The sequence below is a fragment of the Coenobita brevimanus genome, chromosome 6 (genome assembly GCF_032717465.1).
Source record: "Coenobita brevimanus isolate Jiangsu-jjx chromosome 6, ASM3271746v2, whole genome shotgun sequence".
Classification (NCBI taxonomy): Eukaryota; Metazoa; Arthropoda; class Malacostraca; order Decapoda; family Coenobitidae; genus Coenobita; species Coenobita brevimanus.
In genome coordinates this window covers 59,364,422-59,388,586 of record NC_136959.1, presented here as the reverse complement: position 1 = coordinate 59,388,586, position 24,165 = coordinate 59,364,422, and the positions used below count along the sequence as shown (strand labels likewise).

The following is a 24,165-nucleotide window of genomic DNA, read 5'->3' as shown; positions in this document are numbered from 1 at the left end:
GTGAAGTCCATTTCCAAGAGTGAGTTCGACCCCTAATTTAGAGTTTTTTACCCACCCCCACCCCTCCCCCTGCCTTTCCCCCCCTCCTCTCTTCCCTCTGTCCCTTATCTCCCTCCCGTCCTACCCTTCCCCTTCTTTCTTTTCTCCTTCCCGTCCTCCTTCCTCTCCCTGCCTCCTGTCACCTCTCTCCTTTCAGTCCTCCCCCCTTCCCTCGCCTCTTCTCCCCTCCCCCTCCCTCGCCTCTTCTCCCCTCCCCTCCCCCGCCTCTTTTCTCCCCTGTCCCCCAAACGAGGCTGGCCATTCCACCTGATTAGACAGATTTAGGAGATGTGGGACGAGCGTGATTCATGGCCGAGTTGGCGGGCTCCCGAACTGGTCATCTGATTCGCCAGTGACCCCCCTCAGGAAAAATGTTTAAATTGATCTCGTGATTCTGATGGCAAGAGAGCTCCCTACTACCTCGTCTTTCCCAATTTCCTTTTGTTTACTTATTTATTTATTTATTTATTAGCCGTAGGCCTCGACATTATTCAAAATCTGCGTTTAAACAGATCGCGTGAATTGATAACGACGGCGGCGTTCTTGCTTGCCTTTTTCGGACTCGCTACCACCTCTCTTTCTTATCAAGCTATTTTTCTTCTTTTTTTAGCGTTAATATTCTCTGTGTATAAATATCTGCTGATCTCGTGAAAACAAACAGCCATATTCTCCATCGTCAGTCATCTCGCCCGCACCTCCTCCTAACCAGAATATTTTTTTCTTGACATGGCGCATTAATATTCTCTTGCATTTTATTTTTTACACTCTATATCCATTAATGAAAAAAAAAAAACAGAATATTAAGAAAAGACATTAACAACACACAAAACACTGTTAAGGTGAAAAATGCTAAATAAATCGCCAAGGCATCAGTTTCTCGCTTCATTATTTCAGGGGGGAGAGAGAGAGAGAGAGAGAGAGAGAGAGAGAGAGAGAGAGAGAGAGAGATTTTCCATGCCTCTTATTCTTCCTGTAAATCAACATCAGAGTTACAATAGAAAATAGACTGTAAATATGCCCGTAAATCCCATCGCAGGAGTGTAAACCAATTATTGACTGGGAATGTGTGCATGAAGAGGTTCAACATACATTCATACTTACACATGGCCAGAAAAAGTCACGCACGCAAAACTTCACACAAAACGCTACACACACACACACAGCCCTAAGCGTACAGTTAACAGCTAGACTATTAAAACTTTCCTCTCACACATTAAACACTGGCCTCCTTCCTTCTCTCCCTCCCCCCCACCTCTTTTTCCTCCTCCCTCCTTTTCTCTTTTTCCTTCTTCCTCTTCTTTTCGCCTCCTCTTTTTTCTTAGTTCCCTCCATCCCTCTCTTTTTTAATTCTTTCCTCCATTTCTTCTTTCTATCCCCGTTTCCACTCCCCCTCCCTCCCTCTTTTCATCATCCACTCACCCCTTTCGCTCTCCTCTTTACCATCCTTTCTCCCTTCCTTCTTTATTCTCTCCTTCCTATCCTCTTCCTTTCCTTTTCTCCATCATTCCTCTGTATTCCACTTCTTCCTTCCTTTCCACCGCCGGTCCTACCCTTTTCTTCCTCCCTCTTTCCTCCTTTCCATTCATATCTCTTCTCCGTCCTCATTTCCTCATCCCTCTTACACTCTCCTTCCTTTCCCCCTCCCATTCCCATACAAAATAAACTAATAATAATAATAATAATTTCCTTTCTTTACAGCCTTAATCTCCTCATATTTTATTTCCCATTAATAAAACTAGTATTGTGAAATTCGATATATATATATATATATATATATATATATATATATATATATATATATATATATATATATATATGAATCACACCACTAATATAAGAGATGGAGACATACAACGGAGAATGTACAGTTGAAGTCAAATTGGTGGTACAGTGAGTGGGACATTGTGAGGGATATGAACACGTTATTAGTAACTGTATGTACAAAGACAGTTCAAGTCTCCGAGCCAGGGACTTCTGAACTCAGCTGTACACCAAAAAATAATAATTGCAAAAAATTAGAAAAGAATGAATGAAAGAAGGAAAAATATCAGTATACTTACCTTTACAAATATGTAAATCACCGTATTTACCTCTAACGATAAATAACAATAAATAAAAATACATAAATAACTGCAATTACCTATAGCGATAAATATATTAATAAATGAAATCAATATCACTGCACCTACCTTTACAGAAGCGACGAACTGCGGCGTGCCGATACGAAGGACCGTGAAGACAGTTCCATGTAGGCTTGATAGAATCGCGAGCGTTGGCTGGAAAGGAATACTACACAATAAAAAAAGAACGCAAGAAAAAAGAAATATGGGGAAAAAGGAAAAGATGAGGAAATAGAATACAAGAAAATACTAAAAACAACGAAACCGGGAAACGGAGATGGTAAAAAAAAAAAAATGCAGATCACGAGGAAGTGTGGCTAAAACTATGGAAAATACAATGGACTGAAGAACGACAAATAATCTAAAAAAAAGTGTAATGCATAATATAACAAATAAGTAAAAATGAGAAACTTAAAGATGAAAAAGAGAGGAAAACGAGGACCAAAAACAACACTGACTGAACACAAGAACAAATAATTCCTAATAAAAAGAGCAGCCAAAGGAGAACTACAGATCCTAGTTAAACAAAGAACGATAGAACAGAAGAACAGGAGTGAGAGAAACATGAAGAAAAGGAAAAGTGGGAAAAAGTGAAAATACAGACAAAAACAAGAATAACACTAGGGAAAAGGTTTGAGGTGAAAAATGAGAAAATAAAAACATAAAAAGGGGGAGATACAAGAAAATGAGTAAATGAAAAAAGGGGGAATGGAAGAAAATATACTATACATAAAACGCAATAACACGAGGGAAAAAAAGAGAAACCTAAGGGGAAAAATGAAAAATGAAGAACGAGAGGATGATGACGATGATAAAGATGGTACAGGGAGTGTCAACATACATCACTTAATTAGAGAAGATGATCCCTCTCTCAGCAGGGGGCTCTCGGAGTCATTAATATCCACCACCAAGCATTATCAGTTGAACCCTTGATCGTCCATACCAACCATAATGTGCAGCCAAAAGTTTATTATGGGTAGCGTGTAGTAAAAGCAATATAATTCTCATAGGCCTACTAATATAATTCTAACAGGCCTACTAGTTATGTCAGAACTACCAGGTATGCAAAGATACCATATAACTGCTTAAAATGAACAGTTTAAAGTGCGTAATTCCCATCAATGACTGCTGAAAATGAAGATCTTTGACTAACTTACACCTTCTGATGGGAAACGGTGCAGCTACTACTACTGCTACTACTTACAACTCCCTCACCTACCTTCTACATACTACTTACAAAATAACCGACGATAAAGATCAAGTAGCAGGAAGATTCTCAACATACACACGACCTTTGCATAAAAAACAAGACAGAGGGGCCTTTAGATGACTTCCTTCCACATCTCCAGCTAGTGCAGGAGAAGGTTTACAAACATGTAGTGAGTCAGAATATCAGCACTTAGGCTATCCTCAAAACAGCTTACTAAGACAACACAATGAACATTTTCCCATGAAGAATTTACTGCAAATTCAAAGGCTGCATTTTCTTCACATTACCAGTTCGGGAAACGATCTGCTTCTTCCCTCTTTTCCTGTTTTTCTTCTTTTCTGCCGCTGTCTAAAACAACATCCTCTTCTTTCATCCGCTTCTTCTTCTCCAGCTTTCTTCAATATTTTCTTCCCTCCAACAGACACCAAACTCATCTCCTCTCCCTCTTCTCCGAACTACAGTACAGGTACTTCATTTCTCTCCATCTAATATCGCCTCTCCTTCCGACCCTTCCAACTGACTTTTTCTTCCCCAGGTTCCTATTATAATACCACCATCCTCTTCTTCCCTCTTCACATCGTTCTGCTGCTGTTTTTTCTTTTTACGTTCTCCCTGCAGCTAATAACATACTGCTCCCTCCCTATCCATCTTCCTCCTCATCATATTCACCATCACCATAATCATTCACCCTATTTTTCTTATTTCCCAGCCTCCTCCACTGTCCTGTACCCCTGTCCCCCATGCCTCCAACTAATACCACATAATCCTCCTCAACCTCCTGCTGCTTGCTCTTTTTCTATTATTCCCTCAGCTTCCTCGATCATTCAGCCCCCAATATTATCACCCTCCTCTTCTGTCCCCACACTTATCACTATCACCCTTCTCCTTCTTGCCCTTTTCCTTATATTCCCAGCTTCCTCCATCATTCATCCCCCTCCAGCTAATACCATCCTCCTCTTTCCTCCTACTCATGGTTTTGCTTCTCCATTCTAATACTATCCTCCTCTTTCCTCCTACTCATGGTTTGGCTCTTCCATTCTCTTTTCATCATTCTCTCAGCTTCCACCACCATTCTCCAACTAAAGCCACCCTCCTCACTCTCCCCCCCCCTCCTCCAGAAGGCCCCATGCTAGCCTCTAGGTCACGTCTAGCCGCTCACCAACATCCCGAAGGACCTGGATGCTCTCACGTCCTACATCGCTGAAAACAACACTTTATCCTTGAAGGAGAGTGAGGAGGGTGGGATGGTGGGGAGAAAGTAGGGGAAGTACGATAGGAGGCCATTGAGGATAAAAAGATGGGGAGGAGCTTTGGAAGAAGGGGAGGATGAGGATGGGATGGGAGGGAGGGGAGGAATGAGGGGAGACGGAGAAAGGAGGAACTGCCTGAGGGGGAAATGAGAATGGGGAGCTGAAGAGGGAGGGAGAAGCACCAATGAAAACACTATCCTTGGGGTAGGGTAGAGGATCTGGTACGGGATGGGAGGTGAAAATGTGAGATAAGGTAGAAGGAAGGCACAATGAAAGGATGTGGTTGAGGATGTGGGGTGGGGAGGATATGGATGAGGAACGTGGAGAGGAGGGGGAGAAGGAAGGGAAAGCAGTACGAGGATGGGGGGTAGCCAGGATACGGAAAAAGAAAGTGGGAAGGGGAGGGAAAAGGAAGGGGATGCAGTACGGGAGGATTGGTCTGGGGATGGGAGGGGGCAGGATGCGGATGGGAAAGTGCAAAAGTGAGGGAACAATAATAAAAGAATGGGTATGGGATGATAAACGAGGACTGTATGTAGGGGGGAAGATGGGGAGAAGGAAGGGGAATCCAGGTAGGAGGATCTAGTTGGGGATGGGAGTGGGAGATGATAACGGGGCAATAGATGGGATGAAATTGGAAAGGAAGGACAGGAGGCGATGTGATGGAAAGGGGAGGATCGGGAAGGTGGAGAGGAGGGAGAAAAGATCGGGAGGAGGATGGAAGTTGGCAAGAGGGAAGAAAGAGGGAAGAGGAAGATAGGGGGACTTGGCTGAGGATGGGATGGGGAGGAGATGGACGTGCAATGAGGATGGGAAAGAATGAAGATGGCGGGAAAGGGGAGATGGGAAGGGGAGGGGAGGGGAAAGAAGGGAAGGGAAGGGCAGGGGAAAGGGAGGAGGGGAAAGGGAGGAAGGGATGGGGAGGGAAAAGGAGGGAAGGGATGGGGAGAGGAAAGGAGGGAAGAGAAGGGGAGGGGAAAGTTAACGAGGGAAGGGAAGTGGAGGGGAAAGTAAACGAGGGAAGAAAAAGGGAGGGGAAAGTAAAGGAGGGGTGGAAAGGGGAGGGTAGCAGAGGAATGGTATTCTTTTGGGAGAATATGAGTAGGGATGGGAAGGTGAGTAAAAGGATGGGAAGGTAGATCACAGAAGAGAAGAGGCAAGTGAAGAAGGTTAAGGGTATGAATGTGCAGGTGAGGAAGATGAAGGAGGGAATGAGAAGCCCTGGAAAATGAGGAAAATCTGAAAGAAATGCTAGGTATAAGAGGGCAAGGGAAAGGATGGAGGGGTGATGTTACATAGGCTGATACTGGCTGAAGGATACATGGGAGCTATTACACAGTTCTGTTTGTAATATACAGTATCACGATTATACATTATGCATAATGGTCACAAGGTCTCTCACACACACACACACACACAGGTGGATGCCAATTACAAAACATCTGCAAACCACAATACATGTATTATTACAAAATGAATCAATTATTCTGCTGCACAAAAATGGCAATATGAAAAAACTCTTATTTACAATATTCCATACAAGATCCTTACTACATATGTTACGGTACTAACACCATGGGAATAAGGACAATTTCAAAATGGATGTTGCCATCACTGGAGCCAGGATCATTGCACAAGTACAGGAGTATGTGGCAAATCCTCTACTTGACGTGGCCAGAACCTCTGCCATTGGGATGAATATCCTATATATTCTACCAGCCATCTTGCAAATCCTTGTATTACAGATATGACCACTGCATTCGCCATTTCTTTAGAACTAACTTTCCATAAGCTGCATTATGCCCAAGTGAACCATTGGTTAACTTGAAAATCAGCTATTATAGCACACTGCAATATCTGCAATAGTGGGTTATCCTTGCCTTGCTTTGAGCTGCAACACCCTGTTCCCTGTGATGCTTATGATGTACTTTGACACATTTGAGGCTCATTTGGATAGACATAGTCTTGATTCTCAAAGATATAATGTTTCTTTCACTGCTGCCAAAATGTCTTTCCTTGGGTCTAGGGTGAATGCCAATACGGTCAATTTTTGCAAGCCACAGGGTAATGTACTTACCAGTTCTGTATCTCAATCACCTAACACCATGCAGACTGCCTACACATTTGCATGTTCATTTACACTCCATTTTCATTTACTCTTAACCATAAATGGAGCTATATTTCCTAAGGATTGTGCATTATGGAGGTGCCACACCATTAGTCCTGCCATTGGTAGCATATTTGTGCTGTGCAACCTTAACTTACAGTATCTGTCTTTGATCTACTGACTTCCAGTTTTTGCAGTAACACTTCAGTACAGCATAGCAATCCCAGCACCTTTTAATCTTGTGTTATGTTACTACATTATTATGCTATATAAGATAAGGCCTATGTCCAAGAAGAGATATGCTCCTCCAGAGACATACCCCAGGCAGATTTGCATTTCATTACCTTCCACAATTCAGTACCTAATCTCAAAACTGTACATTTAGTGGCTGTGAATAGTCAATCCATGCTATTTACAGCCCATCAGATATTGCTGCAAAAGTCCAGTACTGAACCACATTGCCATCTGGACAGAATACTAGTAAGTATGCAATTACAGATGTAGGCAGGCTGCTCCTGTGTTAGGCAAGTGGTTCAACACAGTAACCCCTCATTCTCCAAATCTAAGGGTTGCCTGGTCACATCCTATATGTTGTCATCAATCCATACCCTTTCATCAGTTATTGAAAAAGGAAAAGAAAAGAGTTTGAACTTGGCTGGCTCCCAAAGTCAAACTGACAGATCAAACCACCTGCCAAGTGATTACCTGTGGCTCCATACATGTGACAGCTGACCCTAATTTCCTGTCACATCTTTCTCACAGTCCCTGTTTATCTTGCTCATCCCGTGCTATCCACGTTCCACGAATTTAGTAATGCTCCTCCTCCTTTTCGCTGCTGTCATTTCGCAGGTAAATGACTGTCGCTTATGTCTGATCGGGGGGAGGGAACATTGTGCCACTTGGACAGTGCCAAACGTGTGATGAAAAATTATTTGTAGCACTGGCATCAGTAAGCCAAGTGTGCATTCTGTGATACAGAACCCTGACAGTATCACATGGACTTTAAGCTTATACTCTGGCAAGTGCAGCAGTCTCCAGGAATGTGGTGAATTCCTTGAAGATAAAGATTAAAAAACAACTGTGATGAAAACTTTAAATGCTCAGCTGGATGATAATGTGCCAAAGGATACACAGCTCACTGAATACAGGGCTCCCAAAACATAACCTAAGACTGACAAGATCATGACGGCTGATAATCCAACAGAATTTCATATCAACAAAGGACAGTTTCCTAATTTGGAAAAGCTTATGTTTCATCATGAAAGTTTCATGGAAAAGCCTCCTTTGCTTATACTCCACCAAGTTCTACATGGTGCTTAAGAATGGAGATTGCCAGCTGGGCTAAGTACTTAACCTCTTCATTCAGATGACGTATTTTTCGCTTATACTGCATCAAGCTAGTATCTGGTGAGTTTTTCAGCTGTTGTAGTGACGGGGATTAACTAAAGCTACCTTATATCTAGCCAGTTCTGTCTGAAAAGCCTCCCCTAAGCTGAAGTTATTTTGTATGGTGGCAAAAGTAATAAACTACAAATGACACACTCAAACTGGAAGGGTTAATATGGATAAGACTGAAGTCTTCTGGAAGTGGATCCCCTCATCCATCTACCTGACCCAAGATGAGAAGGCAGGCTGTGGTACAAGCAGAGGAAAAGATAAAAGATGGAGGGAGACACCTGAGACAATTAGCCATGGTGTTCATAATCTATAACTTATTCCTTAAGCTTGTGGTGGGTTATTCACCCTCTGTTCTGGGATATGAAGTTACTGGCTCATCTAAGTTATGGCTCATCTAAGTTATCATAGTTACCTACTATAGGTGTTAACCTAGGTCCTCATTTTACCAACAAACACACAAGAGGGTGGATAGATATTCACACTGAGGGGTTCCAGCTGCTCACCAAGCCTGGTACTATTAAACTGGCAGCTTCATAGCTAACAAGGCTAACCACTTGGTCATCTTGGCAGAAACAAAGCCTGCACTTGAAGAATATCTCTTCTTCGCAATGAATGCTACAAATGACGGCAGGTGCTGACAAATTTGTCAAGCTGGCAGCATTGATGAGGGTTTACATGGAGATGCTTAATGTGCACTGGAATAAACACAATACAGTACAGACTGGGCCACTGCTACAGCTGTGATATATTGATCCGATTTACTTTAGCACCAACAGCAGAATGTCCATTCACTCAATGTAGTACTATCTTTAGGTGACTCTGCACTGTCATGCCTAAAGGTTTCCTATATCATTGGAAACCATTTACAATACTGGGTAGTACCCATATAACCAAATAACAGGCTGATGTGGAGCCTACAATGGTGCCCCTGTCAACTGGATGGAGACACAAATATGATTTCCACCCAGGAACCAAACCTTCACACTCTTCTCTGTGGTTCACTGTGGCAAGGCACTGTCTGCCACAAAGAAACATCAGTTCACTGCACAGGATAGCCCTGCAAAGGTGACAGCTTGCCTGCAGTTGATGGGTCTGCTTGGCCTGACAGATCGAAGTTACTCTACTACTACTATATTGCTTTTAATGTTATTTTTAAGTTTTCTAACCCTTCAAAACTGTCCAGGCCATCCAATTTATCTTGCAGGCTGCCATCCTGCAGCAGAGCCAGTGTTCCCATCCCCAAACATGACACTGATGATCAATGTTAATGAGGCAGTAACAAGACAAGGATATTATCTCAAATCTCAAGGGGTTCTAATACCAGATAACTAAGTACATTATGGAAGAAATGGCTAGGACAACAGAAATGAAGGGCACAAAATGGGAGAAGTTGGGTGCTATGGGCAAAGACACGAAAACTACGGGAAAACAATTGTTCCGGAGATCATACCAGACTGCAAAATATCTTAGTCACTAAAAGCATGTGGCACAACAGCATCTGCATCCACCCAATTAGAAACAGTCCATCCTTCGCCACTCATCACCAACCCCACTCTCTATTTCCATTACACGTTATGACCTCTCAAAACTCCAACCCTGCATATACTAAATGATAATAAGCAAATCACATATATTAGTCCCACTATCACAACGATATTAAGTTACTCACCTAAACCACTACATACTTTAATATTGTAATTGCAAGCAATATGTAAGTTTTTTGTCCACACCACATATAGGCTATGAAGAAATATAAAATCTTCCTTAATCCTTCTCTTTTCACTCATCACATGCTTTTCCCAGATCCAAGAGTGTCATATCTTACAGTCTTTCATACACAATTTCACCACACTCTTATTGTAAAAGTAACATCTATGGGAAAAAAAATACGGGGCTAAAAAATATAAAATACCACAAATATGCTACAAACTATTAGGCCTATACACACTATCTAGAATACCCAGTACCATACTCTACCTCAAAGGCATTACAGCAAAACATTACAGTGCAAGTGTACATACAGTGCTCATATATATTATCAGTACAACTCATACTATAACACTACAATTAAAATGAGTGCTACGAACAGGAAAAATGATTTGATACCTGTTAAAGTAAGCGTGAACAACCAGCAAAGTTCAGCAGACTCAAAAGCCAAACTTATATACAAACAGCAACTCAGACAGACACTGTTGGCAGGAGCAGATGCTTACACAGACACTGCTGGTAGGAGCAAAGCAGTGGTTAATATGATATGATTAGAAACACAATACACAATGATGCAAAAGTATGTAACACATTCACATTTACCGTACTGCTGGTAAGTTACCTATGCTGCTTCAGTTTAAAATATCAGTTAGACATTATGTGGTAATATTATAACTAAAACACTGTACAGTATTGAAACAACAATTATACTGCACTATTGTTACCTTGAAATTCTGATAAAAAATGGATATTATAGACTCGTAATTTCATTTTTACTTTTACTACTGTCTTCAAACTAGCACTGTACTAGCTGCTGAGGGATTGAAAATGCTTTTTAATTACTCCATTTATTGACAAAATTGCTGCTTTCATTATTTATATACTAAGTAAATTACTATACAAGATGAACCAAATACCAGCACAGACTATCTTACTTTTAACTCCCCTAATCTGAGGAGTCTACCTTCATCCATCCATCATCCAATCCTACATTGCCCCATGAGGTGCGTACGAACCTGGAGCTAGGCAAGTTGGTCCTGACATTTAAGATGAGAGTGACCAGCCTCACTCATCCCTGAGTGGCATTATGTAAGCAATAAACCTCAACCATCCCTTGGACATAAACCTTCACTGACTCAATCCTATTGGAGCACCATAATTACCCACTAAACCACCAGGTGCCAAAATTTGGTTATATAGTTACCACCCAGTGTAGTAAATGGCTTCCTGGTTTACAGGAAACAATCTGGCTTGTCACTCAGTGTAGTCACCCACAGCCAGAAGGAAGTGAAAAAAACAACGGAAAGAAAGAAGAGGGAGTATAAAGTCACTCGTAGGAAGAAGGACGAGGAAAGAATGAAGGAAAGAAAGACAGAAGAGGATGGAAGGAAAGAAGGATGGAGGAGAGGAAAGGGCAGACACCTGAGAGCAGCACTACATTGAGTGGAGAAAAAAAAAAAAAAAAAAACTTACAATGCTAGACTCTCCACCAAAGTCTCTTCTGGTGTACAAGTAAAGCTTAAGTTATTTCTTCTGGTATCACAGTCCACAAGATTAGCTACCATCTTCATGAAGGGGCTTGAGGTACTTTGCCTGGATCCAAACCCTGTACATTTTAAGGAGCTTTCCTCTGTTGACTTGTAGACGACGATCTACTAGGTTTTGTTCCTCTACCAGTCCAGCATTTGTCATCAGCTTCTGAACTTCCTCTGAGGGCAAAATGATATACTGTACATACTGACAGAACCTGGTAAAATTTTCTTTTATTGCCTAAAATGGACAGCAATTCATGTATGAGTAAAATCCACTTTCATGGATTTAAAAATTATGGGGGAAAAAGGACCACAGTTGCCAAAGATGTAATCAGTAGCCATATCCTAACTGTTAAGAGAAATCATATCTCAAGGTACGGTACCATACAAATTTCGAGCTGCTATACAGTACAGTTTCTGTTCTAATAATGTCCATTATAGTAAACCCATATTTGACTTTACAATTACTGTACTTTAAAACAAATAATCCCTTGTAGCAAACTTTCACTTACAGAATTAAAAGTATTAATGCAGTGAACTCTCAATATTCACACCAGCAAAAACAAAATCTGAGTTTGCCATATTCACAGCAACATCAGAGATTTCTGTCTCACACCAGATGTGGATGGACTTCAATGCATTTGCTGAAAACACTACAGATAATAATGGATAGACACAAATATTATGTGCTCTGCAAACCCAAGTGTTAGCGAGATAAGAGCTTCAGCTCTTTCCTGTTTTCCCTCAAAAAATTTTTCCTTTCCTTCCGTTCCAACTTATATTCATGAAGCTAATAAAGTGCCATTTTATTCATCATCATCATTATTCCAACCTTCTTTCCCACCCTTGGGAAGGGTGAGCAGTAGCAATGTCCAGACAGCCAAAGTTTGCCCAATTCAATGGGCCACATTTCCATTCACTCATCATTCAAGCCCTCGAAATCCTGGCTCCATCAGACATGCCGCAAAAATTTCCCCACATTCTGTAACTTTCTCAGAACATACCTCTCGTGAAGAAGTAGCAGCGGGTACCATCACCACGAGCATAAAAGTTTTCACCCAAACATCTGCCCTTTTTGAACCGAAGCTGGGCAAGGTCATAGCGCCCATAGTCACGGAACAGTATCCGACCTCCTGGACGAAGGTATTCAGTCATCTTGTTCACTGCATCCTGAACTCTGAAAATGGAAATATTGCACTGTATAAAAATAAAAATGTGATTCATATTTTTGTTCCACATCCTTGTGGCAAATATTACCATCACACCCAATCAGATGCTGTACTGTACTGTACTAAGATCTGGTCATTATGAGACAGACACAATTGTGCAACTGCTTCTTGAGAATTCTAGCAACTTTCCACCACTCTTCTAGAATATACGAATCTAAGATATCTAAACCATATGAGAAAGGTAATACAAAAACTGCACACTTTACAGTACAATTCCTACCTCACATTAAACCAAAATTTAAAAGCTCTAATTACAGGAGATTGTCCAAGCTGTTCATCTGTATGTGGGAAGAATAAATAAAAAATGTCATTGTAATGAAGGAGCATGGAAAAAAATTACAATGATGCATACTTATCTGGGTGGAGAGCAGATAATACAAATATGCACACAATGACATCAAGGCTGGATTTTGGGAATGGCGCCCCCCAATCTTCACTGGTTATGTCACAGACAAAAGCAAAACATCTGAAAGTGGAAATAACTGTAAAAAACAAAATTGTAAGCATTTACTGAATTCACAAAAGTATAGTTATTAGGCAACCACATTACACATGATTCCCACAATTAAATAGGCTAGAATTCAAAACTCCCAGACTCCAGGTTCCACCTCTCAAGCCTAACCATCTCAGGGCTCTTGTTTGGCGAGCCACAGCTCGCAAATGTGGGTATTTTTTCCCTTCGGCGAACAAATTTTACATGGAAGTTGCCTTTTGGTGAGGAGAAAATACATCCACTTCAAAACCCAGTAAACTACAAAATAAGTAAATCTCACTTAAATGAACAAAAAAAAACATGCTGTGATCGATAATTTTTTCCTTGTCGCCATTGTGAATGCTTAAAACCTCATTATATGATTCTAATCATCACAATGTGTAAATAAATATATTTATTGCTCGTAAAACATTTTGGCTCGTAGTCAGTTTGGCTACTAAAAATTTATTTGGCTCATAAATCTGAAACCTTAGGTGCCAAATGACTCGCAACCATCAGCAATTAGCAAGAGCCCTGCTCTCTCTCTCTCTCTCTCTCTTTTTTTTTTTTTTTTTTTTTTTTAATGCGAGGAAGAAGGAACCAAAGGCCATGAGCCCACAGTAACAATTCCCTCCAAGAGAAAAACAAAATACAATAGAGAGCCAAATTCAAGATCCGATCATTTTGAGATGCCTGGACACACTGCGTTTGAAAGACTGGAGATCATAGGCAGCAGGAAATACAGACAGAGGGAGACAGTTCCAGAGATGACCTGTTGCATAAATGAAAGACTGGGAGTAACGGTTAACTCTTGCATTAGAGAGCTGGACAGAAAAGGGATGAGAGTTTGCTGCATATTTAGGGGTTATTTTTTTTATATGTACTGTACTTTCTTTCCTTCATTCTTTCCCCTTCTTTCTGTCTATGGGTGACTCTACACAGAGAGATATGCCAAATGGTTTCCTGTACACCAGGAAACCATTTACTATGCTTGGTGGTAACCATATAACCAAATTATGGCGCCTGGTGATTTAGTGGGAAATTAAGGCACTCCCATTGGATTGAGCTGGTGCAGACTTATATCCAAGGGGTGGTTGGGGTTTACTGCTCACGTAATGCCACACAGTGATGAGTGAGGCTGGTCACTCTTCTTCAATGTCAGGACCAACTTGCCTAGCCCCAGGTTCCTACGCACCTCATGAGGCAACACTGGTTTAGAATCCACTGACTGTACAGTTTAAAAAAGAGGTGCCTAACCTTTCTCAAGTGCTTCCCAGTACAGTACATACCTGGTAATTAATTCAATCACTTTGACCTCCCCCAACAAGTTCCTAACCTAATCAACTTCCACACTTTCCTGAAGCAATCGTTTATAATATCCATCCACTTTCTATTTGGCCGATCATGAATCTCCCCACCTTCAAACTCATATTGTACAGCCTACCCTTTTCACCACCCATATTCTCCATATGACCAACTTTCATGAATCACATTACAGTACCAGGTATTTCTTATCTGACCCACTTTACAAACACCACTAAAAACTCTCAACAGTCCCATTTCTACTGCTTTTCGTTTCGTTTCGTTTCGTTTTTAAAGGCTCCAACATGCTTGCATGTGTCGGCCTTGGTCACCTAATGGCGGCTCTCCACGCTGCACGATCCATTGCAGCCTCCCTGTTCAGTCCCTTAACCCTAAGGTCACACTTAATGACCTCGTCCCATGTCTTTCTCGGTCTACCCCTCACAACCCCACCCCCAATATTAACACTTCTCACCTTCCTCACCCAATTATCATCCCCCATCCTCTCCACATGTCCAAACCACCTCAATCTACCTCTCCTCATCACAACACCAATACCCTCCAGTCCCATCCTACCTCTCAACTCTTCCATTGTAAACCCAGCCCCTCCAGGCCTTGGACGCTGGGACGCACTGCACATCCACCTAATCATTGTCATTTCTGTACGTCTGAGCCGGCGAATGTCTTCCTCCTTCACTGCCCAGGTCTCACTGCCATACAGCATTACACTCCTAACACATGCTGCATACAAAGACCCCTTAGCACGTAGGGAGAGCCCTCTCAATGTCAGGAGAGGCAAGAGCTCCCTGAACTTCTTCCAACCACTTCTCACCCTAGCCACAGAGCTAGCTCCAGCCCCACCTCCAGCACACAACATGTCTCCCAAATAACAAAACTCTTCCACACACTCAAGAGATTCACCAGCAAGTTCAATCCTTTCACGTCTGACGATCTCCACCTGCTCACCCCGGCACGCCGTACACATAAAATCAGCATTATCTCGCAGTCTACCTCTGATACCACTACATCTCTTATGCACCCATTTATCACACACACTGCACAAGATGGAATTACTTCCCACGCCCTTGTGGCAAACTGCACATGGCCACTCTCCCTCGTCTTTGACAGTACCGCCACCAACCCTAGATATCATCACTTTTGTTTTATCTGCATTTACCCTTAAACCCTTTTGCCCCATACCATCTCTCCACTTCCTAAACCTTTCCTCCGCCTCCCTTTCATTTTCTGCAATCAACACCAAATCATCAGCATACAACAACTCCCCCGGAGTCCGTTTCTAAAGTCACGTGAAAGGGCTTCAAGTACCATGATAAACAACATGGGACTCAAGACTGACCCCTGATGCACACCAACATTCACGGAAAACTCATCACTCAAATCTCCATTCACTCTCACCTGGGTGTGAGCACCCACATACATGGCCATAACCACCCTAACCAGCCACTCCTCCAAGCCAAGCTTTCTCATTGCCCACTTCACCACCTCTCTAGGGACTCTGTCAAAGGCCATTTCCAAATCAACAAAAACAAAATAAAGATCCCTTCTCCTACCAATATATTTTTCCTGAAGCTGTCGAACAATGAATATGGCATCAGTGGTCCCCCTACCTGGCATAAACCCAAACTGCATCTCATCAATATTCACTCTTTCTCTAATCATACCTTCTAAAACTCTCTCCATTACCTTCATTATCTGATCTAAAAGCTTTATACCTCTATAATTTCCTCTTTCCAGGGCATCACCCTTCCCTTTATACACATTTACAATTACACTCTTCAGCCAATCATCTGGGACAACACACTCATAAATAATCCTGTTTATCAGGTCAGTGACTAAACTCACCCCTACATCTCCTGAGGCCTTCAACATTTCGGCAGTCAACCCAGACACACCTGCTGCCTTCCCCACCCTCATCTTGCCTATTGCCTCGCTCACAGTAGCAGTATCAATCAAAGGCCAAGGGCCAGACACTGGATCTGCTGGCTCCAAACCTTCCCTGTCCCAGTCAAACTCCTCATTCAACAACCGGTTATGATGCTCTCTCCATGCATCTTTAATATCCTCACTGTTCACCACTACCCTTCCTTCATCATTCTTCACACACTGCTCACCTATGATATCCCGATTATCCCTCTTCACCTGACCTGCCACCCTAAATATATTTTTCCTTTCCCCATGATTTAGGTTATCAAGTAATTGTCTCTGTGACTCAGACTTTGCCCTGTATACCTCTCTCCTAGCCCTACGCTTGGCAGCCAAATATTCCTCTTTGCTACCACCCTTCTTCCATTCCCGGAAAAGCCTTCTTTTCTCCTTAATTGCAGCTTCTACACCCTCATCCCACCACCAAGTTACTTTATGTCTTGGTGGTCCTCTTGTCCAGCCGCATGTTACATCAGTAACTCTCAAGAAATTGTTCTTGAGGGCTCTGTACTGTTCATTAACGCCTCTGTCTACAGCTCCCTGTTCAGCCACCACTCTCCTCAACTCGCAATAGAAGGCATCCCTTACTACTTGGTTTTTCAGCTTCCATATTTTCCTCCTAGGTACATAAGTCCTCTTTTTCATCACTTGTTCTTTAAGCACCATATCACAAATCAATAGTTTGTGCTGCTGCACACACTCCTCACTTCCTATAACTTTAACATCCCTCACTAACCTCCGATCGGCCCTCCTAACCAGAAAATAATCTATCTGACTGCTATTTCCCCCAGACTCATACGTAATTAACCTACTGTCTCTTTTCCTAAAATATGTGTTGCACACAATCATGTCCGTTGCCTCCCCAAACTCGAGTATCCTTTCCCCTTCTGCATTCCTTAGACCATATGCACATCCCCCATGCACTCCTTCATAACCTTGTGCTGCTTCACCTACATGACCATTTAAGTCCCCTCCCAAAATCACTATCTCATCATCCCGCATACCACTCACTACACGTATTAAATCATCCCAAAATCTATCTTTCTCTGATTCATCCAATCCTGAATTTTCATTCTCATATTCTAGAGGTCTCATACCCATACACTGATTCTGGCTGCAAAACACTCTGCAATTCTTGTGCAACCTCAGAATCATGTCTTAAAAACTTTCACTCTTTGACATTTCTCCATCACCTGCCACAGTTAACTCCTTGCCCTCTAAAGGTCTCCTAGTGGTGAGTGAAACTGTAAAGCATTGTCACATATCTCTGTAATCATTTGTTGTGCATGTAAATAAAATCAAATTGCAGTAATTCAACTGCCTGCTATACATCACATCTGAAAAAACAACTGAAACTATGGAAATATAGCTCACCTGTTCTCATTATAATCCGGAGATGCTTTCACCAGACTAACAGCTGCCTTTGAAAAGTCACAACAGTATACAAACAGTCCTTCATCATTGTTGACACTCAATATTGGGAAAACAGTATTGCCAACACCACATCCCACTTCTAAGACACGAAATGTTGAACTCTCTCCAGGGTAAGATTCACGTGGTCTTGTACTTGTCCTCTGAGGGTTATCTTTTGTTTCTTGCATGTCATTTACTCCTTCTTCTAAATGCTGAAATGCTCTACTTATTCGTAAAGCCTGCAATTCACTAACATTTTCATTAATGGACAACATTTCTGTTTCTATACCACTAGTTCTTTGTTCTTTAGTTTCAGATTCTTCACCACTCTGGTCAAGCTGTGCATCTCCAGGGTTCTGCTTCAAAGGAAAGGTGTGAGCCAAGTGTGGGGCCAGCTCAGGAAATTCTGTGAACAGCCAGTTTCTGTCCTTAAAAAACCTGCAAGAAAAATGGTACGTTTTAACAATTCTTTATCATGGGTCATATAATTAGAGTTAACCTGATATTAGCTAAAGAAAACTACCTGTTGTCAATACATAACTGAAAAACATAGAACAACATGAAAAATAAACAAATGCTACATAATCTGCATGAAACAGACACCAAATAAACAAGGAGTAAAAAAAAAAAAAAAAATGAATACACAAGAGATATATATAGACAGTGGTGTAATGAGACCACTGGATAAACAAACTCTAGATATTGTAACCAAATACAGCATAAATATTGTAGCTTTCCCAGATAATCAGTTCAGTAACAGCACTACCGTAGCCCTTAAAAACTTTTAATCTTCTTAACGTGTATGGATTTTCTGTGGTGAAATCAATGAATTAGCCAAAATAAAACAGCTACCATACCAAAATTTTACAGAAACTTTAAAATGCAACACAGACAAATAGTTTATTTTTTCTTTTTTTTTTACCCATGGAATATTTAAGATCTCTCTTTGCCTTAAAAAAGTGACTGGAAAAAAGAATAAAATAATGTCTAAGTGTTAATACTGTAGTCAAAACTAATTTAACAGCTACATCTTTGTGAGAAAGTACAACCTCCCAAATCCAAAAAACTGACTTCCAAATGCTTTCACTTTCCAAAAATTTTCATACAACATGGAGGTGTTTCATCTGCTTTCACATAATCAACGCATATTCGAACAAACAGTTTATTTTTAGAACCCTTTAATGACAGATGATATTACAAGGTACTTCAATGTATTTACTGTTCATGGTACAGGAGGCTGTTTTTTTCTAAACGATTTTACAAAGTTTTCATTATTATCCTAATTTTCAAAATATTTTAATTTCATTAAAGCATTTGGATCCAACAATTACAGATTTGGGAATCTGTACAGCAATAAACAATACCTGTTTTGATGAACACCATAAAAGTTTTCCCACTGGCTGGCTGCTTCTTCTTCAAGTGTGTCTATCTCCTTTGCTGTCAGTATTATCTGCGAGTTTGCACGCACTTTTGCTTCAGCTGCTGCCTCCTGGCTCTCATCCCAAACCACATTATCCCTAAAATATGGAACCTATGATAAGAAGAGAAAAAAACAATGCCAAAGTGCAAAGGTTACTTCTATTTTGAGATCAAGGTACTGTACCAGTACTGCATAACTATGTTTCCATGAGACAGTGCAATACTAAAATGAACATATATATGAAAACCGTTTTGCACCCACTGATGGCAACAACAACGATACTTGGTGCCATGTAACTCCAGCACCACCAATAGCAAGCAAGTAGCTTGGGGTGAGCGATTTTAATGGCTGTAGGCTTTAACTGTCGTCAACCCTTATATACATCCTTGGGCTATATCTACATTCATATATGGTATAATCATAGTACTGTACTGTATTAGAAATTATACTATAGAAAGCATTAGAATTCCCTGAAGAGAAAATGCTTCATGATCAGAAGCAGCATGTTTGCCTATAAGTTAATCTTAGAAAAATGAAAATAAAATCCACTACAGTACAGGCAAATTATTTAGATAGTTTTGGTAAAGAGTCACTATCACATACAGTTTACTCACTGAGATCTAGAATGTCTTTTTCATTTTACTCAAGCCATCCCCTGAAATTTTACTGAGCTTAGTTAAGATATGCTTCCTGGGCTGGAGGGGTCAGAGTTATCCTTAATTACCTCCTACAGACACGTAGTGCCCCTCCCTGTAAAACAATTAACTCTAAGCCCTTGGCCACCCCGTTTGGGATACATGGTGTCTGGCAATGAATGAATGAATGAACCTCCTACAGTACGTAATGACATTCTAATGTTGAATAAGACTGTCTGGTGGCAGTAGCAGTAAACTAAAATGGGCATCATCCAGTATCAAGCAGCTGAACAAAAATCTCAAAGCCAGATAAACTTAGAAAAATAATTAACACAACAGTGTAGCTAAATTATAAATTATACAGAGAGTTTGTTCCCATGATCTTACCAATTATTATGCATATAAACCATCTTCCAATCTTTCAGTTCCCTACCCCCTCCCTGAGGACGTTTTCGATACTTGGTTTCATCAATGAACCCACGAGTCCAGGGTACTGATGTACAATAACACACATGCAACAACCTCTTCGAGAAAGTACTGATGTGGTGAATCTCTGCAAGAAGTACAGTATGTCACCTATGGCAAAGGATATAAAAGTATGGTACAACTTTTCTAATCCAAACATCCAATTTCAAACAAATTCTATCTTTCCATTTTTTATACAAGAGGCAGGCGATGATATTATATGTCCTGACATACGCAAAGCACATTAGAAGGCAAAATTTGTGGGACAAATATAGCAACAGATGATACAGTATAATACTAATATGCTGTATACAGTTCAAGGTACTTCATCACATTTAATGTACATGGTACCGTACTGTAGGCTATTTTTTTACACGATTCTCTCATACATAATTATCATATTCTGCCTTTCAAAATACTGTACAGTACTGTATTCCATTCCCGAGTCTTTGAACCCAAGCATTTTAGACTTGAGAGTTTGCACTGTGCAGACAAGCTTCTCAACAAAATATCCTAATAAAAATAAATATGTACTCATACATAAGCTTTTGCAAAACCATAAGTACCGGTATCAGAACAATATGCATTATAATCTTCAGAGAATCCATCTCTGGCTGTATTATAAATTATATATACTTCAGTTGCTCTGTTTATAAAACATTACTAAATAAGAAAGCTTAAGCCAAGATGGATGCATGAAGAAATTCTACTTTAATGAAAAAATCAATTAGCTACTTTTCTCATGTTTTAAATGACAAAACAGAAATAATATAGCCTTGATAAGCTGGCATTCAGCAAGTACTGTATCTACTTTAGATGTGCTGGCATGGATATGTGCACAGACTATATAAGATACTGTACTGTGCAATTGGGAATACTCATCTATGAAACAACTGCTGAGTCACATCACCTACCATGTCTGTCACTTACTACGAATCAATATATAAATACAGTAAATCCTTACTTGAAGTGTCTTTGTGTCACTCTGTCAACACTAGTAATCTGTATACTGTGCATGTATGGGCCAATGGTATAATTTCTTATTACAAGGCAAATTTGCAATTTTGACCAGAGATCAATTTCAGCATTTTTTCTTTCTTTCTCTGCAAACATTTTGTCACGTGATTTGTTGAATTTCATATGCACTTCCACTGCATTTTTTTTTTCTTTTTTTAAGATATGACCCATCACCTATGAACATTAGCAATTCTTAATGAGAATTGATGACAAACTACTGTACCAATCATGCTAAACCTAACCTAACTGAAGCTAACCAACCTAACACTTATTTCAGGGCTGGGAGGGATGAGAGACAGTGGCAACCTCTGCTAGACTGAAATAAAGCTGATCAGCAATGGGAGTACCATAATACATCTTGCAATTACTATACCACAGCTTCAGATATAATAAAAGCTATTATAGTTGATGTGGTCTGAACTGCAACAACAACAACTATGGTTGGAGGCAACCAAGGTAAATGCATCTTGATAAGTTTGAAAGATCAGAGCCCCACATACTCCAACTCTACAAAGTTTTACCATATTGCCACAAAGACATTATACCAAAAAAATTAAAAAACATTAACTCAATATAAAAAAATTCCTCCCTTACAGTAAAGCTAAAACTTAGTTTCAAGAAACTAAAATAGCAAACGGTAAATTACTGGCATCATCACGTTAAAACTAGAAAGGGTGAAAAACTTTTGACATGAGCAGACACTAAGCTTATCTGCAACCATTGGCAAAAATTCACTGAGACTGCTGGCACATCAGTTTAACCTACATGTTTTTTTTTTTTTTCCTCCATTATATAAGAGGTGGGTTCATATAACCAAATGCAATTTGAAAAACTCAAAGCAAGCACCTAATGTTCAGATCATTTGCTGACCAGTTAAATTATTAACTACCAAGGTATAGCTTTAGAAGTAACCAACGTTACCGATTTTCATTATATTACGTCCCTGAACTATTCTAACCAAGACTTTCCTTTTAAGGCTAGTTTGAGTTGGGGGAGCTAATTTTGTAGGGGTCGTCATATAGTGGCTTAGGTTAGGCTATCTCTCAGTAGCGGATGAATGTCGCGCCATATTGGCTGGTGCAGGAATGTGCACTAGGTCTGTCAGGCCCTAGGTTAGGTTAGGTTAGTTTGGGTTAGTGCAGAATAGTGTGTTTTCAATTAATTTTGATCTTGATTTGGGGGGATAAACCCACTTTTGGAAATCTTACTCAAAATTAAAAAAGGGGGATTTTCCCCCCAAAATGAAAGTCAAAACTAATTAAAACATGGGTATAACTTTAGAAGTAACCAACGTTACCAATTTTCATTATATTACGTCCCTGAACTATTCTAACTAAGACTTACCCTTTACGCCTAGTTTCAGTTGGGGGAGCAAATTTTGTAGGGATAGTCATATAGTGACTTAGGTTAGGCTGTCGCTCAGTAACGGATGAATGTTGCGCCATATTGGCTGGTGCAGGCGTGTGCATTTGGTCTATGTCAGGCTCTAGATCAGGCCTAGGTTAGGTTAGGTTAGGTTAGTTTGGGTTAGTTTAATGCAAAATAGCGTATTTTTAATTAATCTTGATCTTGATTTTGGGGGATAAACCCACTTTTGGAAATCTTACTCAAAATTCCAAAAGGGGGATTTTCCCCCAAAAATGAGGGTCAAAACTAATTAAAGCACAGTATTTTGCATTGGAAACCATAAAAAAAATAATAAAAGAAAACGTTGGTTACTTCTAAAAATTTACCAAAACATGGTATTTTGCATTGGAAACCATAAAAATAATAATAAAAGAAAACGTTGGTTACTTCTAAAAATTTACCAACTACCAATACAACTTACCACGCATTGTGTTCAAATACATTCTTTTGATCTTTTAGAAATCTTGTTCCAAACTGAGGCCTCCTATGCCCAGGACACTCCACAGGTTTTTCTTCACTCATCTGTCACACTCCACACACAATAAATGTCAGCATCCAGCACACTCCGTCACCAGCCTACCATCAACCTGCCCTTCTTCTTCTTCTTCTTTATGAGGTTGTCTTGCTCCCAGGTACATCCTTAGAAGCAGGACAAACTCTTTATCTTTTTTTCTTTTCTTTACCATCGTGTCTTCATAGTTCTTGTATACTTGCTCAACTTTCATCAACTTTCACTGACAATCTTACTTTCCCAAACCCTTGCCTTCCAGTCTTTTAAATCCAAAGTGTTCAGACAATTTTTTTTTTTTTTTTTTTTTTTTTTTCACCTTAAGAACTGCCAAGTTTTCTTGACACTTGGCCTAGAGTTTCCTGTTCAGCATGAAAAAGAATAGTGATTGGGCCAGTCACTTTCATATATACCTTATTATCATCTGCAACAATGTTTATTTTAACAACTTCCACTTGATTCCTTTATTTATTTCTTTATGAAGTACAGAATGTGACCATCACACAATTCTGTGAATAAATCGCCTGCCCTTCTAATCTTACTAATTCCTATTACATCTCAATTCAGTTCTTGTAGTGTTTCAAGATGCTCTGTCAAGTGTGCCTCAATAACACGGGTAACGTGTTAACCTTTTCTTACAATTCAGCATGGAAGACAAGAGAGATGGCAATTTTTGGCTGAGTTAGAGTAAAACAAACATAGTTTCCTAACTGTGAAATTCTCTTCTAATGAATACAGTACTTTATTTACCTTATTTGTCCTTGTCTTCTGCAGCTCTTCTCTCACTTCAAGCCACCTAAGTTCCTCAATACCATCTGCGGTACTGTTGCTGCTTGTCTGTTCCTTCTAGTTCCCAGACATTGTGTTTCCAAGATACAAGGTGTACGAGCACCTTGTTTATCTCATCGCGGAGCTGCCTCTAAATGCTATTGCTCCACAGCTCCATTTTGATTTGTAGTTCATGCTAATTCATTCACAGATCATGGAATA

At 40.3% G+C, this 24,165-nt stretch overlaps 1 protein-coding gene across 1 annotated transcript; it reads right to left on the bottom strand.

The window, feature by feature from the left end:
• Positions 1-10,682: 10,682 nt before the first annotated feature.
• On the bottom strand, positions 10,683-23,230 carry Mettl2 (methyltransferase-like protein). The gene is made up of 6 exons (XM_080274247.1): positions 23,089-23,230; positions 19,088-19,240; positions 17,685-18,161; positions 12,945-13,058; positions 12,368-12,540; positions 10,683-11,540 (listed from the first exon to the last, which is right to left on the bottom strand). Exons 1-6 carry the CDS (start codon positions 23,187-23,189, stop codon positions 11,386-11,388), a joined length of 1,173 nt encoding a protein of 390 aa, XP_080130373.1. The 5' UTR covers positions 23,190-23,230; the 3' UTR covers positions 10,683-11,385.
• Positions 23,231-24,165: the final 935 nt, after the last annotated feature.